Source organism: Canis lupus, chromosome 8, assembly GCF_011100685.1.
Source record: "Canis lupus familiaris isolate Mischka breed German Shepherd chromosome 8, alternate assembly UU_Cfam_GSD_1.0, whole genome shotgun sequence".
Taxonomy (NCBI): domain Eukaryota; kingdom Metazoa; phylum Chordata; class Mammalia; order Carnivora; family Canidae; genus Canis; species Canis lupus.
This window is the reverse complement of record NC_049229.1, coordinates 63,699,480-63,713,656: the sequence shown is the minus strand read 5'-3', so window position 1 is coordinate 63,713,656 and position 14,177 is coordinate 63,699,480. Positions and strand designations below refer to the sequence as shown.

The window sequence follows — 14,177 nt, the reverse complement described above, 5'->3', positions numbered from 1 at the left end:
ACATGTGACTCCTTCAGCCCCTCATGTCTTGAGTCTCTGTCTCCAACCCCAGGAGGCGAGAGGCAGAGGTGGGGGTGGGGGGGAGGTCCCAGCCATCACTGTGCACCTGCTGTCTTATTCTGCATGAGGCGTCTACACTGTCTGGGTGCCCTGCGAGGCTGGGAGGAAGGGTTGCCTTTGCCCCAGTCACTGTGGAAAAGCTCTAGGCTCGAATCTTACCTGGGAATCCCCAAGGGGCATGGCAAGGGCTCAGATACCAACCTGCAGCTCCCACCTCCACCAGCCTCCTCCTCTTGCTAAGCCCCCCAGGCCCGCTGTGTGCAGAGTGACCCCCCCTGAGAGCCCCTCGGCCTGCATGGCTGCCAGCACCGACCACGAGGCTGCCTCCCTGTGGCTCCCAGAGCCTTCAGCTCACACAGGGGCTCGGAGCTGCCCCATCTCCAGCCGTAAAGAGACAATATTCGGTCCCCTTCTCATCCCACCCTGTCACCTAAGCTAAGCTTGGGCTCCCATCACTCAAAGGTCTTTCCTGCCAAAAGCTAGGGTTGATTCTTTTTTTTTTTTCTTTTGAGATTTTATTTATTTATTTGACAGAGAGAGAGAGAGAAAGTATGAGCAGGCGGGGAGGCAGAGGGAAGGGAGAAGCAGACTCCCTGCTGAGCAGGAAGCCCAACATAGGGCTTGATCTCAATACTCTGGGACCATGACCTGAGCTGAAGGCAAAGGCTTAACCACCTGAGCCACCCACGCACCCCCCCAGGGTTGATTCTTCCCGGAGACTTTCTCCATGGGGCTAGGCTGGGAATACACATCTTCCGTCTTTGTCCTTCCGTCTCTGCTCAGGGACCTTCAGACACAATACCGGTCTTCCACTTCCTCTTCTCTCCAGGTGGGTCTCTGGGTCCTGGTCTGCGTCACCTGCTCAGACTCATCCCGAACTGCCAGCCCCACCCTCCAAGACACTTACCCTGTGTGTCGTCTTCTTCCCAATCATGTGGCCAAGTTGTGGCTCTGCAAAGTTATTACAATGATTTCATGGTCGTGGGAGGGGAAGTAGGCCATCAGCCCCACTAGCCCTACCTGCCCTCCCTTGACTAAGCTCTGACAGGAGACATTTTTCATCTTGCCTTGATCCTGCCCCGTGGCCCTCCCCCTGGTCCTCAGAGGGAAACCACAACTCCCACACCACAGCTAGTGGCCATCCCAGGAGCAGCCCTTTCACTAAGGGCCATGTGGCTCTTTCTCATCCTACAGAGTCCCCACTGAAGGGTTATTACGGCGGTCAGGAGGTCCTGCAGGAACCCAGCCCAAGGGAGCCCTTGTCCCTGGGAAGGACTGCCCCATCCCGTAAAAAAACAGTAATTCCCACCTAAGTCACTCATGGGGACCGAATGTATATCTACACAACTGGGTGGAATCATATGATATTTAAATCATTTATTTATTTATTTATTTATTTATTTATTTATTTATTTATTTATTTATTTAATATTTAAACCTTTTAAGTCAGAATGGCCACATGTGTGCAACTCCACATAATTCAATATAATGGATAAAAATTCAGCTGCCTCCCAGGGAAGTCTAATGTCGTCCTGATTTTTCTCTGGCTGGACACTGCGAACCTGCGCAAGTTCCATGCCCGAGACAACCGTTGTCAGACACCTGAAACGAGGCCAGAGTGAGAGCAAGTTCAGAGTTGGCAGCGTCCCAGCTGTGTGACGTTAGCAAAGTCGCCAAGCCTCTCTGGGCCTCGCATCTTCATCACGGTTAAACACCCATTTTGAGTTGGTGTATGCTTCCAAGCAGGGACTCAAAACACCTTTCAAAGGGGAGCAGAGCCAGGTGCCGATGTAAGGGACGACATTGGTGACATTCATGAGCTCCCCTGTAAGCCTGGTGCCCTGCAAGGGGCTAAGCAGGCATTTTCCCGTTTCCTCCTCCTAGCAGCGCTGTGGAGCGGCTCTGCTCTCATGTGCCCATTCTCCAGAGGAAGAAACTGAGGCTCAGAAAGGCTGCCTGTCTTGCTCAAGGTCACGGAGCTAATAAGTGGCAGAGCTGGCTTTGGGAGCGCTACTTGTCCCTGCACACCTCACCGCATCACCCACGCTCCCTCCCAGACAACCACAAGCTAGATTCCTGCCCCACCGTGAGAAATGCTGGGGGGCACAGCCACCTGCCGAGGACACCTGCACGACAAAACACCCTCTGCCCCGGAGGGAAAGCAGCTGACTTGTGGGAGCCCTTCCCACCGGAGGTTGAAGAGCTCACAGCCTTCAGCAAACAGGCTGCATCACACTGCACACACCCACACTGGGGAGGGAGGGAGCAGATGCAAAGGCCAGCTGGACCCCTGGAGCCCAGGGAAAGACCAAGAAGGTGGATGCGCTGAGGGCACTCACCTAAGAAACCATCATTCCACTTCAGAGAATGGCCTGCAGTTACATGTGTCTGGGCTCTGGTGGCAGAAACCCAATTCAAGTCCCCAGGGAGCACTTGACTGGCTCCTGGGAACCAACAGGGTCCATTCCCGGGTGGGCAAACCATCAAGGCAGCCTTGTGGTAAGAGGACAGGAGAAGCTTCTGCTCTGCCTGTTCTTTGAACTGCATTCACTGTCTAGGCTGACCCTCAAGCCCAATCCCCGAAGGACACAGGCTACAATTCATTATCCCCCATTTACGGACAGAGGTTAGACGATCTGCCCGGCACAGGCCTAGAAATCAGGTGCCGTGCTCAGGCCCAGGCTGTCCCGTCCATCTCAGATCTCAGGGGCGAGTCCAACCTCCCGGTCCACACTGGATGCACCTGTCTGGCCTAACGTCAGCTGAGGCATGGTGGCCAAGGGCTCTGCCCAGGTGAGCAGGTGCCGGAGACTCTCGGGAGGCAGGGCTGAGTCCCCGGGGCCCAAGGTAACAGGGGGACAGACAGTCCTGCAGGGAGGGCCTGGCCCCAGCGGGGCTGACGGCCAGTGACCAGGGACATTTGTTCTTAGAAGTCAAAGCTGCCTTTCCACGACAGGTGCCCACTCCCTGTGCTGGAAGTCACTTCCGCGCTGTATTACTCGGGCCGCATTTCAGGAGGGCTGGTAAGGGCAGAGTAAAAGAAATCTCTCTGATTACTTACGCACATGTCTGACTTCCTCTGACTCTTGATTTGGGGGCAGAAAATCAGCAGAGGGATGAACGACAGATATTTGCACATTTTGTTCGTGAAGACCTGAGCTGGGGGTCAGATGGCCTTGGGATCTTGTCACGGCTCTACCACAAACTAACATGCCCTGGGAGCTGGGGAAGTCACCACCCCTCTGGGAGCCTCGCTTTTCTCACCAGTAAAATGGGAGCACTAAGGTTCCAAGGGTCTTGATATTCTTTAAGATACTAAGCACCTCAGGGCAGCCCAGTGCAGATCTTCCCCATGATTCTCCTGAGCCTCGGCACTTGGCAGGTGCCCGTCACCTCCTTTCTGTGCCCAGACAGACTTTGGAGCCCAAAGGACATGGACTCCAGCTCCCAATGTGAAGATTCCAAGGGCTGAGTCCCTGGCAGTCACAAGTCCAGTGACATCAGACGGTTGATGCTCAGCAGAGGTCAATCATGTATCAGACACAATTCTAGGCTCTGGGGGGATTATAATTCATTTTCTCCTCTCAACAGCTCTGTGAGGACAGCATCAAGACGAAATAAATACTTAGTCTTGCATGGCCATGGGGCTCCCAGCACCCCACCCTTCTGATGGCTCTTGCACCTGCTGATTCTGCTGGACTAGGCCATTTCAAAGGAGAACAGCAAGGCCCTCCGATGATATCAGGCATGCCCAGGCTGCACTCTGGAAGCCCCCCAGGCTGATTTCCTGCAGTGGACGTGGTTGTGGGCCCACAGGACTGGGTGTCCCAGTCCCCTGAGACTGCCCTATAAATAAGGGAAGCCCCAGGAGCCGTTGCGAGACACCTGCAGTGAGCGGCCAGCCCAGCCAGCCTCTCTGGGCAACCAGTGCATTCTACTGAGTGAGTCCCTTCCCATCAGCCTCCTCCTGAACTGACATGGTCAGCGAGGTGGGGGCCCCTGTGACAGGATTATTATGTCCACTCAGCAGAGGAGCAAACTGAGGCACCGATAGGTTTGGCTCTGATTTGCCGGGCTCAGGACTGGCAGGCAGGCAGCGGAGCCTTGGCCGTTCTGCTCAGCACCACCAGTGGGGAGGATGGAATCACGCCATTCAAAGGCCCCCAGCACATAGTAGGCCCGCTATCGCGATGCATGCTGCTGGGTGGGGCTGCTGGGGGATTGCCTTCGCCTTCTCCCACCCTCCCCAGGTTTGGAAAGGACCCTGTGGTCCAGGTGGTCTTCACCTGTGTCTCTCCCACCTGCAGGTGGCAGGGACAAGTCCCCTTGGAGGGTCCCTTCCATGCTCCTCAACACGCTTCTCCAACATGCGTCGGGATCCTTCTGTCTTACGTGGCTCCTTTTCAACTCCAGCCAGAGCCAGAGTCCTTGACCTTGCCCTGTAGATTCCATGCCCTTCACTTAACTATCTTACTGGAGAATGCCCATGCCCTTTTAGCTTTCCCCCAGGGTAGCCTGCTCCCCAGATTTCCAAAGGATGGCCCATGGTCCCCCCCACCACTCCCTGCACCCCACCCCCACCCCCCGCACAGTGGACCTTGGCCTTGGTCTTGTCACTGGAACTCCTCCTCTGCAAGTTTGAAGTGTATTCATTAACTCCTCAGATAACCCTGCTATCTTGTCTGTCACCTCCTCCCCTTTCTTATCTAGGTTCATGGCCCTTCTCCCACTCGTTGGCCCCTTACTGATTGTAAAAGTTTTCGTTTGCGAAACCCACTACCCTCTTCCCCCCAAAAGTGGATCTCTCGGGTCCCTTCTGGCCGTGAGTTTTGACCGCTAGCCCGGCTTCCCTCGCATCTCCAACAATCTCATTTTAAAGAGGAGGATCAGAGAGATGAAAAATTTTTGCTCTGCGTCCGCAGCTAGTGAATGAGCGAAGCAGGTTAGAACCCAGGTCTGTCTGAAGCTAAAAAGTGGGCTTTTAACCACTTCCTCCCCACCACGTCACCCCTCTGTCCCCTTGAGGGTCCAGCGTCTCCAAAGCCGCTGCCATCCAAGCACAGGCAGGGACTCGGGTGGTGTCCAGGGGTGTAGGTGAGCTGGCTGTGGGGACCACAGACGATTTGGGGGCTTAGATCTGGGACTCATCGTGAGGCCAGCTCAAGAAAGGCTCCTAGGGGCTATAGCTGTGCGTGAGTGTTTGGGAGGAACAGCCCTGACACTCAGAAGAGCTTGTCATAAAACTCCCAGGGCAGAAGAAACACAGGGGCATCTGAGTGTCAGGTGAGGAGATTTGCTGTGGTGTCCTGAAAGCCTGCCACAAAATGTCATAGCAGAATCCTGAGACCTCCCCGCTGACAGGGCTCCCACCCAAGAAGCATGGACACCCCAAACTAACTGGGACCAGTGGACTCTGTGCCCCAATGAACAATGAACTCACTTGACCCAGACCTGCTCTGAAATGAGACGTCTGTCCACCTAGGGAAAAGGAGGCCTCCCAAGGACACACGGCCTTGAATCCCTCCTCCCCCTGCACAAGGGCACTTTGACCCCAGAGGACACTGGAAACGTCTGACAATTTTTTGATTGTCATACCTGCAAGTGGGGACATTGCTACTGGCATCAAGTTTTGTCTAGGATGCGTCTAAACATCCTCTAATGCACGGGACAGCCCCTCACAGCATAGAATCTTCCAGCTCAGAGTATCAATGGTACTGAGCTTGAGACCCCTGACTCCCGCTGTGCTCAGCCTCAGAAGCAGCCAAGTTCCCGCTTCAGGGAGGTAGTTATCAGGCGAACCTGACCTTGTACAGAGCACCAGGCACAAAGCCTGCAGACCTGCCTGGTGCCAGCGCTGCTTGGCCAGCTGTGTGGCCTTCAGAAAGTCCCTGAACTGCGTGCTCTCCAAGCCCCAAGTCATCGAAACAGAAGTTAATGCCTCTGAGCACCGTGAGGTGAAGGGGCCTCTGTGCTTTTGTCAGCAGCATCCCCCAGACTCGGAACATTGTAGGGTCAGATCATAATCCACGCCAGGCTCAGATGCCTCTACCCGAGGGCAGCAGCAGCTACAAGGAAAGGGAGCAGGAAGTGTAGGGAGTCAGGGAGAGTTTGGGCCACAGTCAGCCAGGTTGGGTTTCTGTCTCTGTGTCACTGGGCAAGTGCTTACCCCTTCCGGACAACAGCCTCATGCCAATGGGGGCCAACGGGGGACTATTCCAGATCCAGTCATCCCTGTACCTGCTTCCTGGGTAATCGTGCACCCGTACATCATGCTTCCTGTGCCTCAATTTCCCATTATGCAAAACAGGAGCATGGCGCTTGCACACAGGGCAAGGGCCACTGCAGGTGGTTGTACGGCCGTCAAGAGCGTGAACTCCCATCACCCAGCTGGCCCGGGTCTGTGATTCTCCTCCTGCTACTTTCCTGCTCTGTGGCCTTGGGCAGGTGGCTTAAACCTCTCTGGCCTTCGGTCTCCTCATCAGAGAATGGACAACTGTCCCAGGTCATAGGTCATTACAAGAGGGCAACGAGATGAGACGGCGCAGTGCCTAGAACAGGGGTCGGCACGTGGCGAGCCCTGCGAGGGCCTTGCTACTGTTCTGTCCTGTGATGAGGACGTAGGAAAGTGCTTGGCCGGGGCCGGGACACAGGAGAGGTTCAGCAAACTCTGTGTTCTACATGGTGTCAGTCAGCGGCCGGGGGACTCAACCGCGTGGCCTGACCTGGGCGGGTGCCCCTTCTCTCTCTCCCTCTCTCCCTCTCTCCCTCTCTCCCTCTCTCCCTCTCTTGCAGGACAATGCCATCCTCCATCCCCTGGGTTCTCCTCCTGCTGGCAGGTCTGTGCTATCAGGTTCCTGGCTCCCTGCTCGCCCCCAGGCAGGATCACAGTCTCCATCAGCATGGACGCTTCCCCAACATAGCCACCAAACTGGACAACTTTGCCTTCAGCCTGTACCGCAGACTGGCCCCAAAATCCAACAACAACATCTTCTTCTCCCCCGTGAGCATCGCTACAGCCTTCACAAAGCTCTCCCTGGGGACCAAAGGGAACACTGGCACCCAGATCCTACAGGGCCTAGATTTTAACTTCAAGGAGACAGCTAAGGCCAATACCCACAATGCTTGCAGCATTTCCTTGACACCTTCAACTTGTCAGCCAGCCAGTTCCAGCTGACCAGCACAAGTGTGTTATTCATGGATAAAAATCTGAAGCAAGTGCATGAGTTTTTGGAGGATGTCACAAAGCTGTATCACTTCTCCGTCAACTTCAGAGACACAGAGGAGGCCACGAAACAGATCAACCAGTACATAGAGAAGGGAACCCAAGGAAAAATTGTGGATTTGGTCCAAGATCTTGACAGAGACACAACTCTTATTCTGGTGAATTACATTCTTTCACGATAGGTTTTACCACCAGCCTGAGCTGGTTTGAAAGGAAACACGCAAAAATATTCTAACCAGTCTAAGCTTTACTGGGAAGTGCAGGATGGGATATGGCGGTGCATCTCTGCATGCGTGACTCAGTTTCCCCACACACAACCACTGTCATACTTTTTGTGATCAACTAAGGTCAGGAGATGATAAGTTGGACAGTCTTATTGTCATCTTCTCTGCAGGATTTTTCAGAGCCTTTAATGTCCCACTATGCCCTGTCAATCTCTACCAAGGAGGGAGGTCAAATAAGCAGCTTTAGGAGAGTGTAGGAGGGAATGAGGTTTCTTGGGTCACATTTGTGACAACGCCAGTGCAGTGGAAGGAGGGACAGCTTTGGAGTCAGAAACACCAGGTTTCCAATCCTTCCTCTGCTGATTATTAGCTACGTGACTGTGGGCAAGTCATTGCACCACTTTGAGGTTCCAGCTTCCTCTCTGCAATAAGGGCATGATAGTACCCTTGTTGTCAGGTTTCTGTGGGGACTGAACACCTTACAAGGAACACGGGATCTCACGCTCACACAGCAGGTGCTCAGCTGACCTTGAAACCCAGCCTGACCTCCTCCCTAAGGGATGGCCATGTGGGGGGCCTGGGAGGCCCCAGAGGGCACTGTGAGGTAGAGGAACAGGGGCTGGGGCAGGGAAGGGAAGAGCCAGGCCAGAGCTGCCTCCTTCACTGTGCGGGCTCCTCGCTCTGGAGGCAACAGGATGATGGAGAGCCCGGGGCCAGGGTGGGCAGGTCTCTTGGCTCTGCTGGAGGGCTTCTGGAAGGTCTTGCCCCTCTCCAGCCTCAGTGTCCATCTCTGTCCAATGGGAGAGTTGGGCGCAGGGGTCCCTGAGGCATCCTCCCACTCTGACTTGCCCAGACAGGAGGTTCTCTTGACGTGGGGGTCGGGGGCAGCTGCCCAGGCACCTGCGTCCTACACAGTGGTCCAGGGAAGGCCTTGGAGTGGGGGCGAGAGGGATTCCCTGAATGACAAGAACCTCCCACAAAAAGGGGCAAGGGTATGTGGACAGTGAGGTGCTGAGTAGGACTTCGGGAGTTTCCAACTACACCTAATAATTTTCGTTAATCATCTTCAGGCCATCCACAAGCCAACATCAAATCCACATCAAAATGCTTGCTCTGTCCACCCAAGTTGGTGCCATGTGGCTTCTGCAGTATATACATTCTAGAACCTCCTCTAGCCTCAGTACAAGCCCATGAAGCCTTTCAGTAACCTGATGGGATCCTTGTAACCCCAATTGACAGGTGATGCAGCTGAGCCTCAGAGACAAGCGCCTGACCTGGGCACTCCTCCTGGCACGCTTATGCACATCTCCCACTTTCAACTTTCCAGGCAAATGGGAGGATAACTTCAAGTTTGAGCACATCGTGGAAGGAAACTTCTACGTGAGTGAAAACACCAAAATCAAGGTGCTCATGATGAGCCGCCTGGGCATGTTTGACCTCCACTGGGAAAAGGAGCTTTCCAGTTGGCTGCTGAGGCAGAGCTGCCAGGGCAGAGTCAGCGCCTTCTTGATCCTGCCCAACCTCAGGAAGAGGCAGCAGCTGGAGAGCAAGCTGGCCAAGGAGGTCCTGGCCAAGTTCCTGGAAAAAAGACAAGCCAGGTGATCCTCAAACTGGAGAATGACCAGGGAGCGGCCACGGCAGGCCTGGCCAGGCGGGGAGGCTGGACACACACCCCGGGGGCCGCACCACTGCGCCCGACTCCGTGCTCCAGACACGGGCCCGCAACACTCACACGGCACAGGGCTCCAGGCCTGTTCCGGGGGGACTCCCTGCCCCACCGTGGACACGGCCCTCCCCTGTCCCAGGGCTAGCACATGCCTCAGGGAACCGAGAAGGGGGACACAGAGCAAGGTCTGGGTTCCTCTGTCGCTAGACCGGGGCGGTTTGATGAGGTCCCCGGAATGAAGCGACACGAGAGCCTGCAGCCCGGACTAGTGCACAGCTCCTAGCCATGTGGTGCCCAAGCCCCGGGAACGCTCTATCGTGTGTGCCCCACAACGCATTTGCACGTATGCATGAGGTGCATGAACACGCAAAAGGAATCAAAGACATTGCAAGTAGAATGAACACAGTTACTATCAGGAACAACGCACAATACACACGCACACACACCAGTGAATGTGAAAATACAAGGAGCATAAAGTTACGCTTGAAAGAGTATTTGAAGACCTCTCCTACCCCCAGCCCTGCCCCCCAGTCCTGTGCTCCTTGCACCAAGGTCGAGGAAGGAGAACCAGGTGGGGCACATCCCAGATCTGGTCACGTCAAGCCTCCTCCTCACTCTGGAAGACCCTTCTGGGACCACATATTGTCCCCTTGGGAGGGGACAGCTGAGCTTTCAGCCCCTGCACTCACACATGCCTCACTGAGCTAATGTCCCCCGCCACCCGCACCACACCGATGTTCCCCCCGGAGAAGTCCTGGTCTGGGGGCACCTGACCCTGCAGGGCAGTGTGCTCAGGGCTCCCCAGGGGAGTGCCTTGGAGGGCTGCTCAGAGGAGGCAGGACACAGTGCCTGTGACTTTACAGGACAAGCCCACCCCTGTGCTTCTCTTGCCCCAGGGGCTGGAGAAGCTAGAAATAGGATAAACCCATGCACACCCCAGTCTTCATGTGGACAGGGAGAGGGGCCACTGAGCGGGAGAAACAGCCAGAAATGAAGCACTCAACTGTGAAACCCCTTTGTTTCCCAACCGTCCTGACAGGTCTGCCAGTTTGCGCTTGCCCAAACTGTCCATCTCTGGAACCTACGATCTGAAAAGCGTCCTGAGCAAAATGGGCATCACCAAGGTCTTCAGCGCCGAGGCTGACCTCTCTGAGATCACTGAGGAAGGGCCCTTGATGCTGTCCAAGGTGGGTTGTCGCCAGGTGTCCAAGGACACAGCTCACAGGGGGTCTGGGGGAAGGGACAGAGGGACACAAGCACACCTGCAGACTGAGGTCCCCCAGGAGGGCCGTTGGAACCACTCAAACAGGAGTGTGGGCAGGTGACCCTGGAGGAGGTGGCCTCAAGAGCTTCTAGCATTTTGGGGATTTCCTCTGTGCTTGTGTCACTGACCCTCTGTGTCATGTTTGGCCAGGGCTTTCCCTCTTTTGGGCCTCCATGGACCCATATTTACAAAGACAGGCTTGGGCTCAGGGATTTCAAAGGACTTTTGTCCCCTGTGTCAGTGACACCAGGAGCTATTGGCCAACTACTGAGTCTGAGTTAACGAGGGATTTCACCTAGGGAGGCCATTTATTCAGGAAAGTTGCAGGTGACCAAAGACACAACCACAGTTCAATTGCCGGCTGGGATCTGAGTGCTGGTGTGGACTAGGCACAGGGAAAGTCCCTCTCCGAGTCCTGGGCCCCAGGGCACTGGACATCTGAAACTGGAACCAAGGCAGGAGCCATTGGGATGAAGGTCAGGGAAGTCTCCCTGCTGAGGCTGTGGCTGCTTCCCAGGGAGGCGGTGGAGGCTGGTGAGGAAGGAGAAGTGAGGGTCGGCCAGTGGAGTCAGAAGAGGCCTGGGAAGGTGGTGAAGGCCTGTGTGCCTGCAGGGAGGGAGGCCGTGGATGGGGAAGGACCTGCCAGGAAGGAGAGAGGCCTGGGTATGATCATGAGACACAAAGAAGGAGCCAGACCCATAGGGGAAAATGGTTAAGGAGAAGTGTCCTCAAAGATGTTAGGTAACCAGTTGACCCATAATTACTAGAGAAAGAACTCTGACTTATTAGGTCCCATTCACACATACACATAAACACACACACACACACATGCATACGCAGGCGCACACATGCATTATGCACTCATATATGTTTATTGAGCACCTATGCTACTGAGGCTCCTCACATGAAGCACCTTAGTAGTCCTGGGAGTCCATACGGGATAGGTCTCATTTTCTCATATAGGAAATCAGAGTTTTGAGAAGAGTAGTCATCTCCTTGAAGTGACACAGTTAGTTAGGGGGAAAAATGGGATTTAAACCCAGATCCTTGTGATGGAAAGTCATATTTTTTCTACTACAGCATGATGATTCAGTTGTGAATGTTGTGATCCTTTAATAAAAATGCTCAAATGGTAGACACCCAGCCAGCAATTCTGCTCATTTGTCATTGTTTTCAGTCTTATTTCAAGGAAATGCTAGGAATACCCAAGTTTTCAATGGGGCTTTGGAAAGATCCCCTCCTTGAGGCCCCAGAACAGCTCTCATCTCATCACATTGGGCTTTGTTCCCCGCTCTGGGTGGGAGATGGTGAAGCCTGTCTCTGCCTCAAACAGGTCCGTCTGTCTCTTCCCTCCAGGCCATGCATAAGGCTATGCTGAGCATCGATGAGAATGTAACAGAATATTCTGGAGTCATCCCTTCAGAAGAGAACACCTGGTCTAAGCATCTGTCCATCTTGTTCAACTGGCCCTTCTTAGTCATCATCAAGGATGAGAACACCAACATTCCTCTCTTCATGGGAAAGATGGTGAACCCCATGCAGAAATGACTGGCTTTCTGGGTTCAACCATACTCTTTCAGGTCAGGCCCCCTCCCTAGATGACATTAAAGAATTGTGGACCTGGCCCAAGCATGAGTGTGAGGAGCACGTCCCTAATCTTCTTATCTTGAGGTCTCCTCTATATGTGTGGGGTCTGGATCGTAGTAAGATTCATGTATTTACTTAATTCATATGCATTGGGCATGTACATCATCCAGGCACTGTGCTAGGCAAGATGAAATGCTGGCTGAAACCCACAGTTTAATAACAGACATGGAAAGTCAGCAATGGCAGGAGATGGGCTTCTCTGAAAGTGGGTCAGGATACCTAATTAATTGTTTAGGTATTGGTAGGAGTGTGACAAGCAAAGAGGAAAGAGAAGAGACTAAGCCAGGTAGATCATTCAACAAGGAAGAAGCTCTGGGGTCTACACTCATGCCTGGTCTGGGGGCACTGTGCTCAGGGCTCCCCATGGGGATTGTGATTGTTCACAATCAGACAGAGTGTTAAAGACTCACACCCACAGTAAATATTGGTGTTTGAAACTCTGGTTAGATCACACGGTAAAACAACATTACAACAATACAACATTGTTGTTAAAAAACAACAATGCCTTTGAAGGAAGCATTGGTTAATGCATCTTTTGATGCCAAAGTGGGTAAGGTCTCTCTAAACAAGATGAAAACTCATAAGTCATAAAAGTAAGACTTGATATATTTGACTTTATAAAATGCAAACTGTATGGCAACAAAATATGTCATTCACTTCACTGAGAAGATATAGTGATTATAAATATTTATGCAGCCAGCATCAGAGCTCTTAAATATGTGAAGCAAGCATTGATAGACTTGAAGGGAGAAATAGCAACCCAGTAATAGAAGATTCAATAATCCGCTTCCAATAATCAATAGGAAATCAGAAAGGAGAACATTAAGGAGAAGAATGACTTGAATCATACTAGAGCCTAGCTGGGTTAATAAATATACACAAAACACTCCACCCAATGACAGCACAATAGACATTTTCTTCAAGTGCCCAGGGAACATTCTCTATGGTAGACCATATATTAGGCCACAAAACAAGTTTTAGGAAATTTGCAAAGACTGTAATCATACAAAGTACTTTTCCAACCACAAAACTAAAAAATCAGTAGCAGAAGGAAACCTGGAAAATCTAGAAATTTATGGAGATTACGATTCTTAAACAACCAATCGGTCAAAGAGGAGGTCACAAGAGAAATTAGAAACTATTTGGAAGTGAAATTAGAAATTAAATGGAAGTGAAAATACAACAAGCCAAGACTCACAAGATGCAGCCAAAGCAGTACTCAGAGGGAAATTTGTAGCTGTGAGCATTTACATTACAAAGAGGAAAAATCAGATCAACAACCTAACTTCACACCTTAAGAAACTAGGGGGAAAAAAGGGAACAAACTGACCCAAAACTAGCAGAGGAAGAAAATAATAAAGGTTGAAGCAGAAATAAACAAAATAAAGAATTTTTTTAAAAGAAACAATAGCAACAATCAACAAAACCAAGAGTTGGTTCTTTGAAAAATTCAACAACATGGACAAAGCTTTAGCTAGACTGGCTAAGAAAAAACGAGAGAATAATCAAACAATTAAAATCAGAAATGAAAGAGGGAACATTTTTAAAAAGATTTTATTTATTTATTCATGAGAGACACAGAGAAAGAGGCAGAGACACAGGCAGAGGGAGAAGCAGTTCTCCCCATGAGGAGCCCAATGCGGGACTCCATCCCAGGAACCCAGGATCACACCCTGAGCCAAAGGCAGACACTCTCTACTGAGCCACCTAGACATCCCTCTTTTTTTTTTAATTCAATTTGCCAACATAATAAATACATCATTAGTTTCAGATGTAGTTTTCAGTAATTCATCAGTTGCATATAACACCCAGGGCTCATGACATCACACGCCCTCCTTAACGCTCATCACCCAGTTATCCCAACTCCCCACCCACTTCCCCTCCAGCAACCCTCAGTTTATTTTCCAGAGTTAAAAGTCCCTCATGGCTTGACTTCCTTTCTGATTTTTTCCCATTCAGTTTCCAAGTGTAAAGGGGTAAAGGCAAATACCATGAAAAATTCCAACGCCAACGAATTGATACTCTGGATACAGTAAAGAAATTCCTAGAAATGCACAATCTATCGAGAATGAATCATAAAGAGATAGAAGATTG

At 52.1% G+C, this 14,177-nt stretch overlaps 1 protein-coding gene across 1 annotated transcript; it reads left to right on the top strand.

Annotated features, from left to right (window-relative positions):
* The first annotated feature begins 6,856 nt into the window (after window positions 1–6,856).
* Window positions 6,857–11,984, top strand: LOC111097149 (alpha-1-antiproteinase-like). Its single transcript, XM_038544052.1, is given in 5 exon segments — window positions 6,857–7,178; window positions 7,181–7,454; window positions 8,826–9,104; window positions 10,212–10,359; window positions 11,793–11,984. Coding segments are annotated over 5 exon segments (1,215 nt in total).
* The last annotated feature ends 2,193 nt before the right edge of the window (window positions 11,985–14,177 follow it).